General features: G+C 45.7%; 1 protein-coding gene across 3 annotated transcripts in view; it reads right to left on the bottom strand.

Annotated features, from left to right (window-relative positions):
• Positions 1 to 10,120, bottom strand: part of LOC134346539 (zinc-binding protein A33-like) — a 28,785-nt gene extending 18,665 nt beyond the window's left edge. Inside the window, exons 1-2 of one of the 3 annotated variants that reach the window (XM_063047951.1) lie at positions 10,056 to 10,120; positions 2,988 to 3,454 (exon numbers count right to left, since the gene is read on the bottom strand). In XM_063047951.1, the coding sequence (XP_062904021.1) occupies positions 2,988 to 3,395 (408 nt within the window). In that variant the 5' untranslated portion in view covers positions 3,396 to 3,454; positions 10,056 to 10,120. Of the gene's footprint in view, positions 1 to 2,987; positions 3,512 to 10,055 lie in introns of those variants that run through there. The other 2 variants (XM_063047948.1, XM_063047949.1) reach the window with 2 other exon arrangements.
• Between the last annotated feature and the right edge of the window lie 9,137 nt (positions 10,121 to 19,257).

Below are 19,257 nucleotides of genomic sequence, written 5' to 3'. Positions count from 1 at the left end.
CACAGGACAGAGGAGAGGGTGTACATACTCCTTACACAGGACACAGGGGAGAGTGTACAGACTCCTCAGACAAAACACAGGGGAGGGTGAATGGACTCCTTAAACAGGACACAGGGGAGAGTGTACCGACTCCTTACACAGGACACAGGGGAGAGTGTACAGACTTCCTAAACAGGACAGAGGGGAGGGTGTACAGAGTCCTTATACAGGACACAGGGGAGGGTGTACAGACTGCTTACACAGGACACAGGGGAGAGTGTACAGACTCCTTATACAGGACACAGGGGACAGTGTACAGTCTCCTTATACAGGACAGAGGGGAGAGTGTACAGACTCCGTACACAGGATACAGGGGAGAGTGTATATACTCCTTACACAGGACACTGGGGAGATTGCACAGACTCCTTACCCAGGACATAGGGGAGAATGTACAGACTTCTTACACGGGGCACAGGGGAGGGTGTACAGAGTCCTTACACAGGACACAAGGGAGGGTGTACAGACTCCTTATACAGGACACAGGGGAGGGTGTACAGAGTCCTTACACAGGACACAAGGGAGGGTGTACAGACTCCTTACACAGGACACAGGGGAGGGGGTACAGACTCCTTACACAGGACACAGGGGAAAGTGTACAGACTCCGTACACAGGATACAGGGGAGAGTGTATATACTCCTTACACAGGACACTGGGGAGATTGCACAGACTCCTTACCCAGGACATAGGGGAGAATGTACAGACTTCTTACACGGGGCACAGGGGAGGGTGTACAGAGTCCTTACACAGGACACAAGGGAGGGTGTACAGACTCCTTATACAGGACACAGGGGAGGGTGTACAGAGTCCTTACACAGGACACAAGGGAGGGTGTACAGACTCCTTACACAGGACACAGGGGAGGGGGTACAGACTCCTTACACAGGACACAGGGGAAAGTGTACATTCTCCTTACACAGGACACAGGGGAAAGTGTACATTCTCCTTACACAGGACACAGAGGAGAGTGTACATACTCCTTACACAGGACACAGGGGAGTGTGTACAGACTCCTTACACAGGACAGAGGAGAGGGTATACATACTCCTTAAACAGGACACAAGGGAGAGTGTACAGACTGCTTACACAGGACAGAGGAGAGGGTGTACATACTCCTTACACAGGACACAGGGGAGAGTGTACAGACTCCTCACACAGGACACAGGGGAGGGTGAATGGACTCCTTAAACAGGACACAAGGGAGAGTGTACAGACTTCTTACACAGGACACAGGGGAGGGTGTACAGTCTCCATATACAGGACACAAGGGAGAGTGTACACACTCCTTACACTGGACATAGGGGAGAGTGTGCAGAGTCCTTACACAGGACACAGGGGAGAGTTTACAGAGTCCTTACACATGACACAGGGGAGTTTGTACAGTCTCCTTACAGAGGACACAGCGGAGAGTGTAGATACTCCTTACACAGGGCACAGGGGAGAGTGTACAGACTCCTTATACAGGACACAGGGGAGAGTGTACAGACTCCTTACACAGGACACAGGGGAGAGTGTACATACTCCTTACACTGGACACAGTGGAGGGTGTACAGACTCCATACACAGGACACAGGGGAGAGTGTACATACTTCTTACGCAGGACACAGGGGAGAGTGTACAGAGTCCTTACACAGGACACAGGGGAGAGTGTACAGACTTCTTACATGGGACACAGGGGAGAGTGTACATACTTGTTACGCAGGACACAGGGGAGAGCGTAGAGACTCCTTACACTGGACACAGGGGACGGTGTACAGAGTCCTTACACAGGACACAGGGGAGAGTGTACAGACTTCTTTCACAGGACAGTGGGAGGTTGTACAGAGTCCTTACACAGGACACGGGGAGGGTGTACAGACTTTTTACACAGGATTCAGGGGAGAGTGTATAGTCTTCTTCCAGGTGATGTCAGATTTGAACTCTGAACCCCGAGCCCTAGTCTGTAATAGTACTGTGCTAACTACTACACCACTAAGTGGCTCATGTCTGTGAGTGGTATGGGCTGTTGGAGCGCTTCCCATGCACAGGTCTCTGAGATGCACGGATGTTGTCCTGCAGATTGGTGTCTGTCCCCAAGGCAGTCCTAAGTTATGCTTAATGCTGATGGGCAGCTCTTGCGATGCCACAGTGTAAAGCGTATTAGTCTCTACCATTCCTATGGAGCTGGGGTGGCTGCTACATGGACAACAACTTGCTCTCCATATGTACAGCCCTAGCTTGTGTACTGACTTGTCCATCACGTAGACAGCTGAGACACCATATCCATGGTCTAGCCCGACCAACAGAAGTCCTCCATATCTCTGGAAGAACAAGCAGGCTTCAGTTCCCTTTGGGTGGTAGACAAAGTTAATCAAGTTCTGTTTTCTAGGAAGGGAACACTGGAGAGTAGCATTGATGGGTGAGCGGTCTGCTGGGGTCAGCCTTTAACTGAGACTCAGCAAAGGTGGTGGAGGGAGAAAACCTTCTGAAACAATCGGGAAACCTAACCTTAAGCACAAGAGATTCTGCAGGAGCTTGAAATCCAGAGCAACACACACAAAATGCTGGAGGAACTCAGCAGGTCAGGAAGCATCTAAGGAGGGGAATAAACAGTCGATGTTCCAGACTGAGGTCCTTCATCAAGGCTGGATTGGAAGGGGGCAGAAACCGGAATAAGTAGGTCAGGGGATTGGAAGGAGTACAGGTGATAGGTGAGACCAGTCAGGGGGGAAGGTGGGTGGCTGGGGGACATGGGGATGAAGCAGGAAGCTGGAAAGTGGCAGGCAGAAGAGGGAAAGTGCTGGAGATAAAGGAGTCTGACAGGAGAGTGCAGTTGACCACAGAACAAGGAGCACCAGAGGATTGTGATGGGCAGGGGAGGAGAAGGAGTAAGAGGGGAACCAGAATGGGAAATGGAAAAAGCGAGAGAGGGGAGAAATTGCCAGTTCTTAGGTAATGAAATTTTCTTTACCTTTTGAATTTCCACAGCTTCTTTAATTGGCCGAAAGTGGTGCTCCCTGTGTTCCAGCGCATCTCTGCAGATCAGGCAGATCAGTTTCTGGTCAGTTTCACAAAACAGCTTCAGTTCATCGTCATGTTCTTTACAATGAAGTTTATTTCCTTCCTCATTCAAATTTTCCTTCAATTCTCGAGCTCTCTCAGACAGCTTTGCCAGGGCTTGATTGATCCTGAGTTTCCTTGCTGGAAAAACTGCCCGACATTCTGGGCAGGAATTGTTCTTCCTTTCCCAACACTGTCTGATGCAGGCAAGACAGAAGTTGTGCCCACACTCCAGAGAAATTGGTTCAGTGAAGAAATTGAGGCAGATGGAGCAGACTGCCTCCTCACTCCAACCCACGTACTGTTCCCTGTAAGCCATGATCACAGCCAATACTTACTGATTGAAAGTACTTTCAGCTCTTATAAACCGCTGAACACCTGCAATTCAAAGTTCAAAGTAAATTTATCGAAGAACAGCATCAAGTTAATAACAATAAGAACAACATTATTTAGAGAGCACTTCTCATACCAATGTAGTTCAAAGTGCTTTACATTGGGATTAAAGTACAAATATGAAGATAAAATTAAAGTTAAAAATTAAACATGAAAATAATAAAAGATGTTGGTTGAAAGCAATGTTAAATAAATAGGTTTTGAGCTGGCATTTAAATGTATCAACTGAGTCTGCATCCCTTATACTTTTTAGGTGCTGTATTCCACAGTTTAACAATGTAGTTCATTCTGAAGAGCTTTAAAAACAAGTAAGGAAACTTTAAAATCAATTCTAAAAGAAACAAGACGCCAATGCAGTGTGGCATGTACAGCATAGGAGTGATGTGTTCTCCCATCCTGGCTTAAAGGTTTAGCAGCACCATTCGGAATGAGTTGAAATTTGACAATAAATTGCTTTGGAAGGCCAGAAATTAGCATTCAAACTGAACCTTGAACAATATTACAAGAAAAGATTGAGGCTTTTAGTGTTGGTGGTGGCCTTGTGAAATCCCATAAAACAAGTCAGTTTCAAAGGTTTCAACCAGATGTGGGAATTCACCATTCTAAATTTACACACCAGCTTCCTGGCAGTCTAGTTGGACTTTCTTACACTCAACATTAACAGGAACTGTTAGAGAATGGCTTAGTATGTATTTTTTAATCATGTCAAAACTTTAAACTGTTGGCTTTTGTTTTTTTCATTCTGTGACTCTCCTCTGTCTGATAATTTTGTTTTTCCAAGATGGAGCTGAGCTGAAACATCCATCAGTAGGGACAGGGATGAGGGGAGTGAGAGGTCAGGGTCAGTAAATGAAGAGTTAGGGGGAGGAGTTGGAGGTCAGAGTTCAGGTCGGAGCACTCTGATGTCATAGGTTGGTGATCACTGAAGACAGGGGTTCAAAGTACGAGGTTTGAGATGACAACAAAGCAAAAATGGCTGTAATCTCTGGAAGCAATTCGGAAGGCAGGGTATATATACATTGTTCCCAATATTGGGGAAGTCCAGAACGAGGGGTCACAGTTTAAGGATAAAGGGGAAGTCTTTTAGGACTGAGATTAGGAAAAACTTCTTCACACAGAGAGTGGTGAATCTGTGGAATTCTCTGCCACAGGAAACAGTTGAGGCCAGTTCATTGGCTATATTTAAGAGGGAGTTAGATATGGCCCTTGTGGCTAAAGGGATCAGGGGGTATGGAGAGAAGGCAGGTACAGGGCTCTGAGTTGGATGATTAGCCATGATCATACTGAATGGCGGTGCAGGCTCGAAGGGCCGAATGACCTACTCCTGCACCTATTTTCTATGTTTCTATGTTTCTACATCCCAAAGAGAAAGAAGTATTCCAAAGGCAAGATGACACAATCGTGGCCAACAAGCGATGTCAGCGCCAACATAAAAACCCAAGAGGGGGCAATTAATAGAGCAAAAGTTAATTGGATGCTAGAGAATTGGAATGCTTTTAAAAACAACAAAAAGCAACTTAAAAGTCATAAAGGAGGTAAAAATGGAATGCAAGATTAAACTAGCCAATAATATTAAAGAGGATACCAAAAGTTTCTTCAGATATGTGAAGTGTAAAAGAAAGGCGACAGTAGAGATCTGCCTGCTAGAAAACGATGCTGGACAGGTAGTAATGGTGGACAACAAAATGGCAGATGAACTGAATAAGTATGTTGCATCAGTCTTCACTGTGGAAGTCACTAACAGTATGGTGCAAGTTCCAGGTGCCAGAGGTCATGAAGTGTGTGAAGTTACCATAATGAGAGAGAAGGTTCCTGGGAAACTGAAAGGCCTGAAGGTAAATGAGAAACCTGGACCCCAAGGTGCACACCACATGGTTCTGAAAAAGATAGCTGAGGAGATTGTGGAGGCATTAGTTATGATCTTTCAAGAATCACTAGATTCTGGAATGGTTCCAGAAGACAGGAAAATTGGAAATGTCACTCCATATGGAGTGGCAATACGGGGAGAAAAGGTGAGATATGAAGGTAAGCTAGCCAAGAATATAAAGGAGGATAGTAAAAGCTTCTTTAGGTATGTGAAGAGGAAAAAAATAGTTAAGACCAAAGTTGGGCCCTTAAGGACAGAAACAGGTGAATTTATTATGGGGAACAAGGAAATGGCAGATGAGTTGAACAGGTACTATGGATCTGTCTTCACTAGAGAAGACACAAACAATTTCCCAGATGTAATAGTGGCCAGAGGACCTAGGGTAACGGAGGAACTGAAGGAAATTCACATTAGGCAGAAAATTGTGTTGGGTAGACTGATGGGACTGAAGGCTGATAAATCCCCAGGGCCCGATGGTCTGTATCCCAGGGTCCTTAAGGAGGTGGCTCTAGAAATCGTGGACGCATTGGTAATCATTTTCCAATGCTGTATAGATTCAGGATCAGTTGCTGAGGATTGGAGGGTAGCTAATGTTATCCCATTTTTTAAGAAAGGAGGGAGAAAGAAAACAGGGAATTATAGACCAGTTAGCCTGACATCAGCATTGGGGAAGATGCTGAAGTCAATTATAAAGGATGAAATAGCGGCACATTTGGATAGCAGTAACTGGATCAGTCCGAGTCAGTATGGATTTACAAAGGGGAAATCATGCTTGACTAATCTTCTGGAATTATTTGAGGATGTAACTATGAAAATGGACAAGGGAGAGCCAGTGGATGTAGTGTACCTGGACTTTCAGAAAGCCTTTGATAAGGTCCCACATAGGAGATTAGCGGGCAAAATTAGAGCACATGTTATTGGGGATAGGGTACTGACATTGATAGAAAATTGGTTGGCAGACAGGAAACAAGGAGTAGGGATCAACAGGTCCCTTTCAGAATGGCAGGCAGTGACTAGTGGGGTACCGCAGGGCTCGGTGCTGGGACCGCAGCTATTTACAATATACATTAATGATTTAGATGAAGGGATTAAAAGTAACATTAGCAAATTTGCAGATGACACAAAGCTGAGTGGCAGTGTGAAATGTGAGGAGGATGTTATGAGAATGCAGGGAGACTTGGACAGGCTGGGTGTGTGGGCAGATGCATGGCAGATGCAGTTTAATGTGGAAAAATGTGAGGTTATTCACTTTGGTGGCAAGAACAGGAAGGCAGATTACTATCTGAATGGTGTTAAGTTAGGAAAAGGGGAAGTACAATGAGATCTAGGTGTCCTTGTTCATCAGTCACTGAAAGTAAGCATGCAGTGAAGAAAGCTAATGGCATGTTGGCCTTCATAAGAAGCCAAGGGGAGTTGAGTATAGGAGCAAGGAGGTCCTTCTGCAGTTGTACAGGGCCCTGGTGAGACCCCACCTGGAGTATTGAGTGCAGTTTTGGTCTCCAAATTTGAGGAAGGACATTCTTGTTATTGAGGGAGTGCAGCGTAGGTTCACGAAGTTAATTCCAGGGAAAGCGGGACTGTCATATTTTGAAAGATTGGAGTGACTGGGCTTATATACACTGGAATTTAGAAGGATGAGAGGGGATATGATTGAAACATATAAGATTATTAAGGGATTGGACACGCTAGAGGCAGGAAACATGTTCCCGATGTTGGAGGAGTCCAGAACCAGAGGCCACAGTTTAAGAATAAGAGGTAGACAATTTAGAACTGAGTTGAGGAAAAACTTTTTCACCCAGAGAGTTGTGGATCTGTGGAATGCTCTGCCTCAGAAGGCAGTGGAGGCCAATTCTCTGGATGCTTTCAAGAAAGAGTTAGATAGAGCTCTTAAAGATAGCGGAGTTAAGGGATATGGGGAGAAGGCAGAAAAAGGGTACTGATTGTGGATGATCAGCCATGATCACAGTGAATGGCGGTGCTGGCCTGAAGGGCCGAATGGCCTACTCCTGCACCTATTGTCTATTGTCTATTATTGTCATTCTTCAAGAAGGGAGAGAGAGGCAGAATAAAGGAAACTCCAGGCCAGTTAGTCTGACCTCAGTGGTTGGGAAGATGTTGGAGTCGATTTTTAAGGGTGAGGTCTCAGGGTACTTGGGGACACATGAAAAAGTAGTGCGTACTCAGCATGGATTACTCAAGGGAAAATCTTACCTGACAAGTCCGTTCGAATCCTTTGAACAAATAACAAGCAGATAGATGAAGGAGAATCAGTGATGTGTATTTGGATTTTCAGAAGGCCTTCAACAAGGCGCCACACATAACGAACTACGAGCCTCTGGTATCACAGGAAAGACTCTAGCATGGATAAAGCAGTGACTCATTGGCAGGAGACAAGCAGTGGGAATAAAAGGAGTATTTTCTGGTTGTCTACTGGCAACCTGTGGTGTCCCACAGGGCTCTGTGATGGGACTGACTCTTTTTTTACACTATATGTCAATGCTTTGGATGATGGAATTGATGGCTTTGTGGCTACGTTTGCAAACAATATGAAGCTAGGTGGATGGGCAGGTATTTTTGAGGAAGTAGAGATGCTACAGAAGGATTTAGACAGGTTAGGACAATGGGCAAAGAAGTGGCAGATGGAATACCGTGCTAGGAGGTATATGGTCATGCATTTTGGTAGAAGAAATGAAAGTGTTGGCTGTTTCCTAAAAGGAGAGAAAATACAAAAAACTGAGGTGCAGAGGGACTTGGGAGTCCTTGTGCAGGATTCCCTAAAGGTTAATTTGCAGGTGTAGTCTGTGGTGAGGAAGACAAATGCAATGTTAGCATTAATTTCAAGAGGACTAGAATATAAAAGCAAGAATGTAATGTTGAGATTTTATAAAGCACTGGTGAGTTCTCACTTGGAGTGTTGTGAGCAATTTTGGGCCCCGTATCTTAGACAGGATGTGCGGAAACTGGAAAGGGTTCAAATGCCATTCATAAAAATAATTCTAGGACTGAATGTTCGTCATATGAAGAGCGTTTGATGGCTCTGAGCCTGTATTCACTGGAATTTCGAAGAATGAAGGGTGACCTCATTAAAACCTATCTAACGGTGGAAGGCCTTGAGAGAGTGGATATGGAGAGGATGTTTCCTATGGTGGGAGAGACTATCTCCAGAGGACACAGTCTCAGTATAGAGAGGCATCCTTTTAGAATGGAGATGAGGAGGAATCTCTTTAGCCGCAGCGTGGTGAATCTGTGGGATTCTGTGCCACAGGCAGCTGAAGGCCAAGTCGGGGATGAATAGATATGGGGAGAAGGTAGGAGATTGAGGCCAAGAGAAAAATTGGATCAGCCATGATGAAATGTCATAACAGACTTCTGCTCCAATATCTTATGGTCTGCATGGCCCCAAGAATGAAGACTGGTGATATCCAAGAGGCCGCCCATCCAGGGTTTGGGGGCCCATCTATGTGGGTGAGTGAAGGACTTGGAAATGGGCTTGTTTCATTGTTATTGTTTGTGCTGTTCTGCTGAATGTTGTGGGTGCACAATGTCTGCACCATAATTTGTGGCAACACTTTCAGGCTGCCCCCAGCACATCCGAGAACTGTGTTGGTTGTAAATGCAAAGCATTTTACTGTATGTTTCCACGTATGTGTGGTTAGAGAAAGCAAATCAAGTCTAATCTAATCCTGTGACATCTGAGCAGCCTTTCACAACCCACACTCCCAACTCCTCAATGCCTCTAGGTTCTCTCACTTACCTACAGAGTTTTGAACTACCCTCACTGCCCTCTGCAGCCTAAAATTTCCCTTTAATAGAATATATATGGAGCCACCAATGCCATTGAATGGAAAATCGTACAAATGAATAAGCCCTCCCCACCGCTGAGCACATTGGCATGGAGTGCTATCACAGGAAAGCAGCATCCAGCATCAAGGGCACCCACCACCCAGGTGCTCACTGTTGCCATCAAGAAGAAGGTCAAGGAGCCTTGGGATAAACACACACAGGTTCAGGAACAGGTTTTACCCTTCAACCATTAGGCATTGAATCAGTGGGGATAACTTCACTCAAGTTGACTCACCCCTTCACTGAACTGTTCCCACAAGTGGTGGGCTCTTTATCACATCCCCTCAATATTTCATGCTTCTTTATTCATTTGCTATTTGTTTTTTATTTTCTTTTGTATTTGCAGTTTGTTGTCTTTTGCGTTTTGGCTGTTGCCCGTCCCGTTGGGTGCGGTCTTTCAGTGATTCTGTTATGCTTCTTGGATTTATTGATTACTCTCAGTGGTACTTTGAACTTTGCATTCACAAGACACAATTTAAACAACCAACCTTACCAACTATCAAATCACGAATCAGAGGAGAATTTCTATGTAAGAGAAAGGAAGTGGCCCAGAAATGATCAAATATTGTTGCTCTACAGATGGATAAAGTCCCGGGCAATTGAAGAGCTGAAACGAGTAAGCATTAACAAAATTTTGCGCTGGAGAAGTAACTTGCATTATGTTCGGTTTATATATCACACGTACATTGCAACTTCAAAACCTGCACTGAACTGCGTCATCTGTGTCAACGAACAGCACAGTCCGAAGATGACTTCTGATCGAAAGAATCCACACTTCAGATTGAGATCCTTCAAATGCGTCCCTCACCTTCCTAGCAAAGCTTCCTCCCCCTTCTTTACCAGTCAGCCACGATGTAAATAAACAAAAGGGCTCACCCTTTTCTCCTGTAAAATGTCCACCCACATGGAAGGGTCGAGGCAACACCCGGGGCAGGGTTTATAAATTACAAACTGGCAGCTAGCAACCTCAGCTTCCTTACAAGATAAAGATGCAAATAAAGTTCAATGTTCAAGGTATAATTTATTATCAGAGTACGTAAATGTCACCACATACAACCATGAGATTCTTTTTCCTGCAGGCATTCTCAGCAAATCTATAGAACAGTGAATATAAACAGGATCAGTGAACAACAAACTATGCAAATACAAATGTAAGTAAATAGCAATGTAACAAGAGCATGAAATAACAAGTTAAAAAGTCCTTAAAGCGAGACCATTGGTTGTGGGAACACCTGAAATAAAATGAGTGCAGTTATCCTCTTTTGTTCAGGAGCCTGATGGTTGAGGGGTAGTAACTGTTCATGAACCTGGTGGTGGCATGAGTACTGAGGCTCCTGTACCTTCCACCTGATGGCAACAGCGAGAAAAGATCATGGCCTTGGTGGTGAGGATCTTTGATGATGAATGTTGCTTTTCTATGGCAACGTTTCATGTAGATGTGTCCAATGGTTGGGAGGGCTTTACCTGTGATGTCCTGGGCCAAAATCCACTACAATATGTAAGATTTTCCACTCGAAGGCACTGCTGTTCCCATATCAGGCCATAATGCAGCCAGTCAGTACTCTCTCCACCACACAGCTATTGTGGTTTGCCAAGGTTTTTGATGCCATGCCAAATCTCCGCAGACTCCCGAGGAAGTAGAGGCGCTGTGGTGCTTTCTTTGCAATTATATTTATATGATGGGTCCAGGACAGGTCCTCTGAGATAGTGACACCCAGGAATTTACTGACCCTCTTCACCTCTGATCCTCTGGTAAGTACTGGTTCATGAACTTCTGGTTTCCCTCTACAATCAGTTCCTTAGTCTTATTGACATTGAGAGAGAGGTCGTTGTTATTACACCACTCAGCCAAACTTTCAGTCTCTCTCCTGTATGCTAATTGATCACTACCTTTGATACGGCCCACAACAGTGGTGTCTTCAGCAAACGTACATGGTGTTGGAGCTGTACATAGCCACACAGTCAAAGGTGTAAAGCAAGGAGAGCAGGGGCTACGCACACCGTCCTCTGGCGTTCCGGTGCACTGCTGATGGAGACTGTGGACGAGACGTTTTTGCCAAACCAGACTGACTGGGATCTGCAAGTGAGGAAATCCAGGATCCAGTTGCACAGGGGGTACTGAGGCCCATGTCTTATAGTTTACTGATAGATTATTAAATGCTGAGTTGTAATCGATAAAGAGCATCCTGATGTATGCAACTTTGCTGCCCAAATGTTCCAGGGATGTGTGAAGAGCCAATGCGGTGGCATCTGCTGTTGACCTGTTGCTTTGGTAGGCAAACTGGAGCAGATCCAAGCCACCACTCAGACATCTGTACCCACTGCATTGGGTACAAATACAGTCAGAGAGAATTACATTGTACCACAGAGATAAAATTCAAAAGGACAAAGAATGCAGGGCTGAAGATGCCTTATTTAAATGTGTGTAGCATTTGGAATAATATGGACAAACTCATGGTGCAAATACAGAGTGGTTGGTATGACATAGTGGGCATCACTGAGTCGTGGCTGAAAGAAGGCCATAGTTGGGAGCTTAACATCAAAAGATGTATTTGTAACAATAGAACAGGCACATTGATGAAGGTAGAGCAGTAGATGCAGTATATATGGATTTCAGCAAGGCATTTGATAAAGTACCTCATGCAAGGCTTATTGAGAAAGTCAGGAGGCATACAATTCAAGGGGACATTGTTTTGTGGATCCAGAACTGGCTTGCCCACAGAAGGCAAAGAGTGGTTGTAGACGGGTCATATTCTGCATGGAGGTTGTTCACCAGTGGTGTGCCTCAGCGATCTGTTCTAGGACTCCTCCCCTTTGTGATTTTTATAAATGACCTGGATGAAGAAGTAGAGAGATGGGTAAGTAAATTCGATGATGACACAAGGGTTGGGGGTGTTGTGGATAGTGTGGAGGGCTGTCAGAGGTTATAGCGGGACATTGATAGGATGCGAAACTGGGCTTTTGTGTTAAGACTCGGCAGTGTGGAGGATCAGAGGCATCTTGGGGTCCGAGTCCATAGGACGCTCAAAACAGCTGTGCGGGTTGGCTCTGTGGTTAAGAAGGCATACGGTGTATTGGCCTTCATCAATCGTGGAATTGAATTTAGGAGCCAAGAGGTAATGTTGCAGTTATATAGGACCGTGGTCAGACCCCACTTGGAGTACTGTGCTCAGTTCTGGTTGCCTCACTACAGGAAGAATGTGGAAACCACAGAAAGGGTGCAGAGGAGATTTACAAGGATGTTGCCTGGATTGGGGAGCATGCCTTATGAAGACAAGTTGAGTGAACTTAGCCTTTTCTCCTTGTAGTGACAGAGTATGAGAGGTGACCTCATAGAGGTGTGTAAGATGATGAGAGGCATTGATTGTGTGGATAGTCAGAGGCTTTTTCCCAGGGCTGAAATGGCTAACACAAGAGGACACAGGTTTAAAGTGCTGGGGAGTAGGTACAGAGGAGATGTCAGGGGTAAGTTTTTTTTACGCAGAGAGTGGTGAGTGCGTGGAATGGGCTGCTGGAAATGGTGGTGGAGGCGGATACAATAGGGTCTTTTAAGAACTTTTGGACAGGTACATGGAGCTCAGAAAAATAGAGGGCGATGGGTAAGCCTAGTAACTTCTAAGGCAGGGACATGTTCGGCACAACTTTGTGGGTCGAAGGGCCTGTACTGTGCTGCAGGTTTTCTATGTTTCTATGCATCTAAACATACAGAATGTTGAAAGGACTTGATAGGGTGGATGTGGAGAGGATATTTCCTGTGATGGGGGTATCCAGAGCTAAAGGGCACATCTTCAAAACTGAGCGGTGATCTTTTAGAACAGAGGTAAGAAGGAAGTGAATCTGTGGAATGCTCTGCCAGACTGTGGTGTAAGGTGGGATTTGATAGTTTCCTGATCAGTCAGGGCATCGAAGGATATGGTGAGAAGGCAGGTGTGTGGGGTTGAGTGGGATCCAGGATCAACCATGATGGAATGGCGGAGCAAACTCAATGGGCTGAATGGCCTAATTTTGCTCCTATTTCTGACAGTCTTATGTCTTATGGACAGGAGCTGATATGTTTCAACACCGGCCTCTCAAAGCACTTTATCCCTGTGGATGCGCGTGCCATTGGGTGATCATCATTGAGGCAGTTACCACACTGTTCTTGACTGAAGCCTGCTCGAAGCAAATGGGTACCACACATCATCAGAGCAAGAGGTTGAATATATCCGTGAACACAGCAGCAGCTGGACTTCAGGCACTGCATCCAGACGGGTTGCTTTCCTTGGATTTGCTCTCTCAAAGGCAGCCCGCATGTCATTTTCAGATACTGAGACCAAAGGATCATCGGGCGACATGGGGGCACACAACGGCTCCTCCCTGTTCTGGTGGCCTTTGCTCAGCCGGAAGCAGGGCTCTGCTGTCTCCCATGTCACTAAATTTAACTTTGTAGGCAGTTATGGCATCCAAAACCCTGCATCCTTCATTAATTCCAGGCTAGTCCAGAATCTCCACTTTGCCCGTGAGAGAGCTTTCCAGAGACCATGCCTGCATCCCTGGTAGCATTCTTGATCTCCAGAACTTGAATGCCTCTGATCTGGCTCGCTGCAAGTTCTGGATTTCATGGTACATCCAGGGATTCTGATTAGATTAGATTGGATTCAACTTTATTGTCATTGTGCCGAGTACAGATACAAAGCCAATGAAATGCATTTAGCATCTAACCAGAAATGCAAAGAATAGTGTTATTTACAAAATAACTGCGAATAAAAAAGTGCTACAGCACACAGATATAAAATTACTGAGACACTACAATATGGGTGCAATACTGCTTAGCGCTGTGATGAGAGGTTCAGCAGGGTCACAGCCTCAGGGAAGAAGCTCTTCCTGTGCCTGCTGGTGCGGGAGCGGAGGCTCCTGTAGCGCCTACCGGATGGGGGGAGAGTAAAAAGTCCATGGTCAGGATGAGATGCATCCCTGATAATGCTTTTCACCCTGCCCAGGCAGCGTTTATGATAGATGTTCTCAATGGTGGGCAATTGGGTGCCGATTGGGAGCTCTTGGGCTGTATTCCCTGGCATTCAGGAGGACGGGGGGGGGGGGGTATATCATAGAAACGTTCTGAATGTTAAAAGGCTTGAACAGATTAGATATGGCAGAGTTATTTCCATGGTAGGGGATTCTCGGACAAGAGGGCATGCTTTCAGTATTGAAGGAAATCCTTTTAGAACTGAGATGTGGAGAAATAACTTCCGTCAGAGGGTGTTAAATCTGTGGAATTTGTTGCCACTAGCGGCTGTGGAGGCCAAGTCATTGGGTGCATTTAAGGCAGAGATCGATAGGTTCTTGATTAGCCAGGGCATTAAAGGGTATGGGGTGAAAACAGGGGAGTGGGGACGACTGGAAGAATTTGATCAGCCCATGATTGAATGGCGGAACAGACTCAATGGGCCAAATGGCCTACTTCTGCCCCTATATCTTATGGTCTTATGGTCTAACATGGACGGTGTTGACAATGTGGTGACTGTGATGATTTGTCTGCAGATTTTAGAACAACTAGAGTGGCACGTGGGTGGCCATAAATATGGATAATGTACTGACTTAATGGAAATGTATGTAAAAGATAGGACGTTATTGAAATGGTTTATTGTGTATATTTATTGCTGAATAAAGTATATTTTGAAATTTTAAAAAAAGGTCCTCCCAGGATGAACGCCCAAGACCCCCCGCTTGATGAGGAGGAGTCAATGGAAGAGGGGAGGGCCGAGGGGGAAGAGGAAAACTGGAGGGTGGTCACGAAACGAAAAAAGACCCTAAAGATGCCGCCAAAAAGACAAAGGGCAGAGAAATTGGAGAGCTCTAAAAAAAGAGAGGTCGAACATCACTCGTCCTCTGAGCACCTGTCTTCCTCGGAGGAGGAGGGCGGTGGGGGTGGCCAGAAAACCCGACAGAGGAAGAGGCGGGTTAATCGGGCGGACGAGAGTCAGGGGAAGAGTGAAGGTCTGCTAGCCACCCCCCAGCCGCAGGATGGGAGGATCAGCAGAGTCTCTCAGCTCCGGGAATCCGGGAGCAGTAATACTTCGGGTGGTCTGCAGCCAGATGGAGGGGCGGCCGCGGAGGTTCCTTTTGGTGCCGAATCGGTGGTGCCCCCCCCCCCCGGCGGGAAGTACCAGCAGTACCTGAACCCTCAGCTGGTGGATGACTTCACCAGGACTATGGGTATGAGGCCTCTGGATGGCAAAGAGGACGAGGATTTATAAAGGGTGGTGGACCTTGAGCTGGCGTCCTTAAACGTTCGCAGAGTGAAGAGTACCAGGCGTAGCGGGCGGGGAGGGGGCACAGTTTAAGGTTCATCACCCGTGGGAGTGTGAGGGGTCGGGTGGGGAGGAGACTAACCCCCATCAGCGGTGTAGACAGATAATCAACATGGTGCCCCAGGAGTGGGTGAAATTGTTGTTGGGAATGGTTAATTTAGGAAAGCATTAGAGCCAACACCTGGCTTTATTGTTGATAATTTCATTGTTAATAAGTCTTAACTCTTGACCAAGGGTTGAGAGTAAATGAATGGTTTATTGTAAACATCTTTCATTTGTATATGAACAGAGAGTCAACGCATAATTTTATTGTAAATAACTTTATTGAATAAGGACTCAGAGTCAACGAATGTTTTTCTTATATGTAAATAACTTTATTTGAAAAAAAAACTGTTCTTACCTGGAAGGACCACGGTATCGTGTTTCTTCATCCGCGGGAGTGTGAGGGGTCGGGTGGTGGAGAGTATTCCCCCTCAACAATGATGTGGAAAAATGAGTTACTAGAGTGCGACGTGGGTGGCCATAAATATGGATAATCTACTGACTTAATGGAAATGTATGTAAAAGATGGGAAGTTATTGAAATGGTTTATTGTGTATATTTATTGTTGAATAAAGTATATTTTGAAATAAAAAAAAGGTTCTCCCAGGATGAGGCTATCCCATTGCACTTCGGGTGTGCTGAGGCCCGCGGTGTCCCCAAATGCGGGATACTCGACTGCAAAATTTGTGGTAGTGGAAGACTGCTTTCGCGCTCTCCCCTGATCTCTAATATGACTATCAGAATTATTGTGTTTACACTTACAGGATGATGACCGGAGAGGTCAGACGGCTATGAAAGAACACCAGAATGAGGTTAAACGTTCGCAGTATGAGGAGTACTGGGCGTTTCGTCAGCGCACTTCGGTACTTGAACACTGTGAAGGCCGACGTGACCTTCCTCCAGGAGCGCGGCCTGCCTCGCCTCAGGAGCTATCGAAGGCGGTCACGGTGGTGGTCCCGGGGTTTGTCTGTGCGGCGGTGTCCTCTGGTCTTAGACACTCCCAGCAGTGGAATCATTCTCTCCATATCCTCTCTGTCACCATTCGATGTTTCGGTGAGGTCAGCCTCATTCTTCTGAATTCCAGAGAATACAGGCCCAGAGCTATCAAACTGTCTTCAAATGACAAGCCCTTTAACCCTGGGATCATTTTCATGAACCTCCTCTGAACCCTCCCCAGTTTCAGCACATCCTTTCTAAGATAAGGGGCACAAAACTGCTCACAATACTCCAAGCGAGGCCTCACCACTGCTTTACATCCTTGCTTTTATATTCTCATCCTCTTGAAAAAATAAATACTAACATCGCATTTGTCTTCCTCACCACAGACTCAACCGGCAAACTAACCTTTAGGGAATTTCACAGGGACTCCTAAGTCCCTTTGCACCTCGTTTTTTGTATTTCTCTCCATTTAGAAAATAGTCACCCCCTCCATTTCATCTACTAAAGCACTTCCTGAAACTGTCATTTCTTTGCCCATTATCCTGATCTGTCCAGGTCCTTCTGTAGCCTGTCGGCTTCATCAAGACTACCTGCCTCTCCACCTATCGTCTGCAGACTTTTCAACAAAGCTATCAGTTCCATCATCTGAAACTTGACATGCAAGGATGAAGTCATGGGCTGAAAATCGCAAGGTTCTGTGGAAGCCACAGGGACGATTAACCTTCTAAATGGGCCGGGGCAGGACAGAGGACTGAACAATCAAGTTGCTGCCGGCAGCCTACGGCCGTCAATGTAAAACCAACAGCTCCTTTAGCTCCCGATGTTGTGCTGTGCCGACTTCTTAACCCACTCTACTTGATGTAAGTGTAGCTCCCCTGGTAAGTCTCGGGCTCGCTGTCGTCTAGGGGGAGCAGCTTTCGGCCCCGACAAACTGGGTAATTAAGTTTGTGTGGATGCTGTGTGATTGTACCCCCCCCCAATAACAGACAATACACCACATATGATTAAATGATTACAGTTTATAGATCTTACTGAAACTATGTAATTAATAGAGATAAAATGTAAAAGGAAAGTAAATGCGCCAAACTTATCAAAGTTCAACCTCTTCGTGCACAACAGTTGACGCTCTAGTAACGGGGTCATCTTTACACCATTCGATCCCCTCCGACCACCTCGACCCGCCGCCTGGGACCAACCACAGTGGTCGAGCAGATACTCCACACGAGTCTGTCTTCGTCTCCTCTCCTCGCCGAAGACCCTGGACCTCGGAGTCCGTCCCGTCGGCCAGCTCACAGCATCGCGTCCACTCTCTCTCCCCATCGCGCCTCCTGCCCAAAAACCCGCGCATCACAATCGCTTACAGACACACAAGGAACAATAACATCTACCCCAACTGGTTAGCAACTGAATACAACTCTCTCTATAACCCAAACAAGCTGCTAGTGAGAGAACTTTTTCAGCAGTTAACATAACAAAGAAGCTTTGCATCTCCCCCTCCTCCTCCAGCTTTCAAATCCCTTACTCACTCTTCTTTCAGTTAGTCCTGACGAAGGGTCTCGGCCTGAAACGTCGACTGCGCCTCTTCCTATAGATGCTGCTTGGCCTGCTGCGTTCACCAGCAACTTTGATGTATGTTGCTTGAATTTCCAGCATCTGCAGAATTCCTGTTGTTTGCATAACAAAGAAGCTATTTTGATTAGCCTACGCAGTAACAGAACAGAAGAAACCCCTTACACATAAATAAATAAACAAGCAATAAATATCAAGAACATGAGATGAGGTGTACTTGAAAGTGAGTCCATAGGTTGTGGGAACAGTTCAGTGATGGGGCGAGTGAATTTGAAGTTATCTGAACCAGATCATGTGAGTCCTGATAGCAGCAGTGAGAAGAAAGCATGAGCTGGGCGGTGGGTGTGCTGCTTTCCTGCAACAATGGTCTGTGTCGATGTGCTCAATGCTGGGGTATTGGTGATTCCATACCAGACTGTGATGCAGCCAGTCAATATGCTCACCACCATACACCTGTATAAGTTTGTCAAGGTTTTAGATGTTGTGCTAAATGTTCACAAACCCCAGAGGAAGCAATAGGTGCAGTAATCATTCACTGAGACGATCTCTGCAGTGTCAGAAGGACATCACAGATCCGACAATTTTTCTTACAGCTCCCCATCACTAGTCCTCATCCCCTCGTATATCTTCTCTAAATCCCAGCACTAACACCGGTGGTGACCTTGCTTCAGACAAAACTCTCCCACTGCACAAAGAAAATGCCCCTTTTTATACCATTTATACCATTATTCCATCAAAGCATAACATAATTATCACCCCAGTACTTTCCTTAGTTGGGTGGTTGCAGCTGAACTTTCTTATCTCTTACGACCTTCATCCCAGACACAGAATTTAGGAAGAAGGAGACAACGGGTCTGTAAGGAGGAAAACATTCTTCATCGGTATTTCATCTTCATGACGTGCAATCAAAAGGGACAAGGCGTTGGTCAATACGTGGGAAAACAAAACGTTACCACATTTCAACCTGACACCATTGTGTCTTTGAACTTCCATTTTATTTTGGCATGTGCCAAGGAGGAATCACAATTAACTCTTTCCTTACACAGGGAAATGCACCTTCTCCAGTGTCTCCCGGAGTTGAGGATGACTCATTTCCACTCCAGAACTGAGGTGACTGATGAGACCAATGTGGGATCTGCAGTGTAGGATTAGTGTAAGAGTGTGGATAACGGTTGATGAGATTCGGCCTGTATCTGAGCTGCGTTTTGCATTTCAAATGTGCCTTTCATTCATAATAA

Source organism: Mobula hypostoma, chromosome 5 (assembly GCF_963921235.1).
Source record: "Mobula hypostoma chromosome 5, sMobHyp1.1, whole genome shotgun sequence".
Classification (NCBI taxonomy): Eukaryota; Metazoa; Chordata; class Chondrichthyes; order Myliobatiformes; family Myliobatidae; genus Mobula; species Mobula hypostoma.
This window is presented reverse-complemented; position numbering and strand designations above follow the sequence as displayed.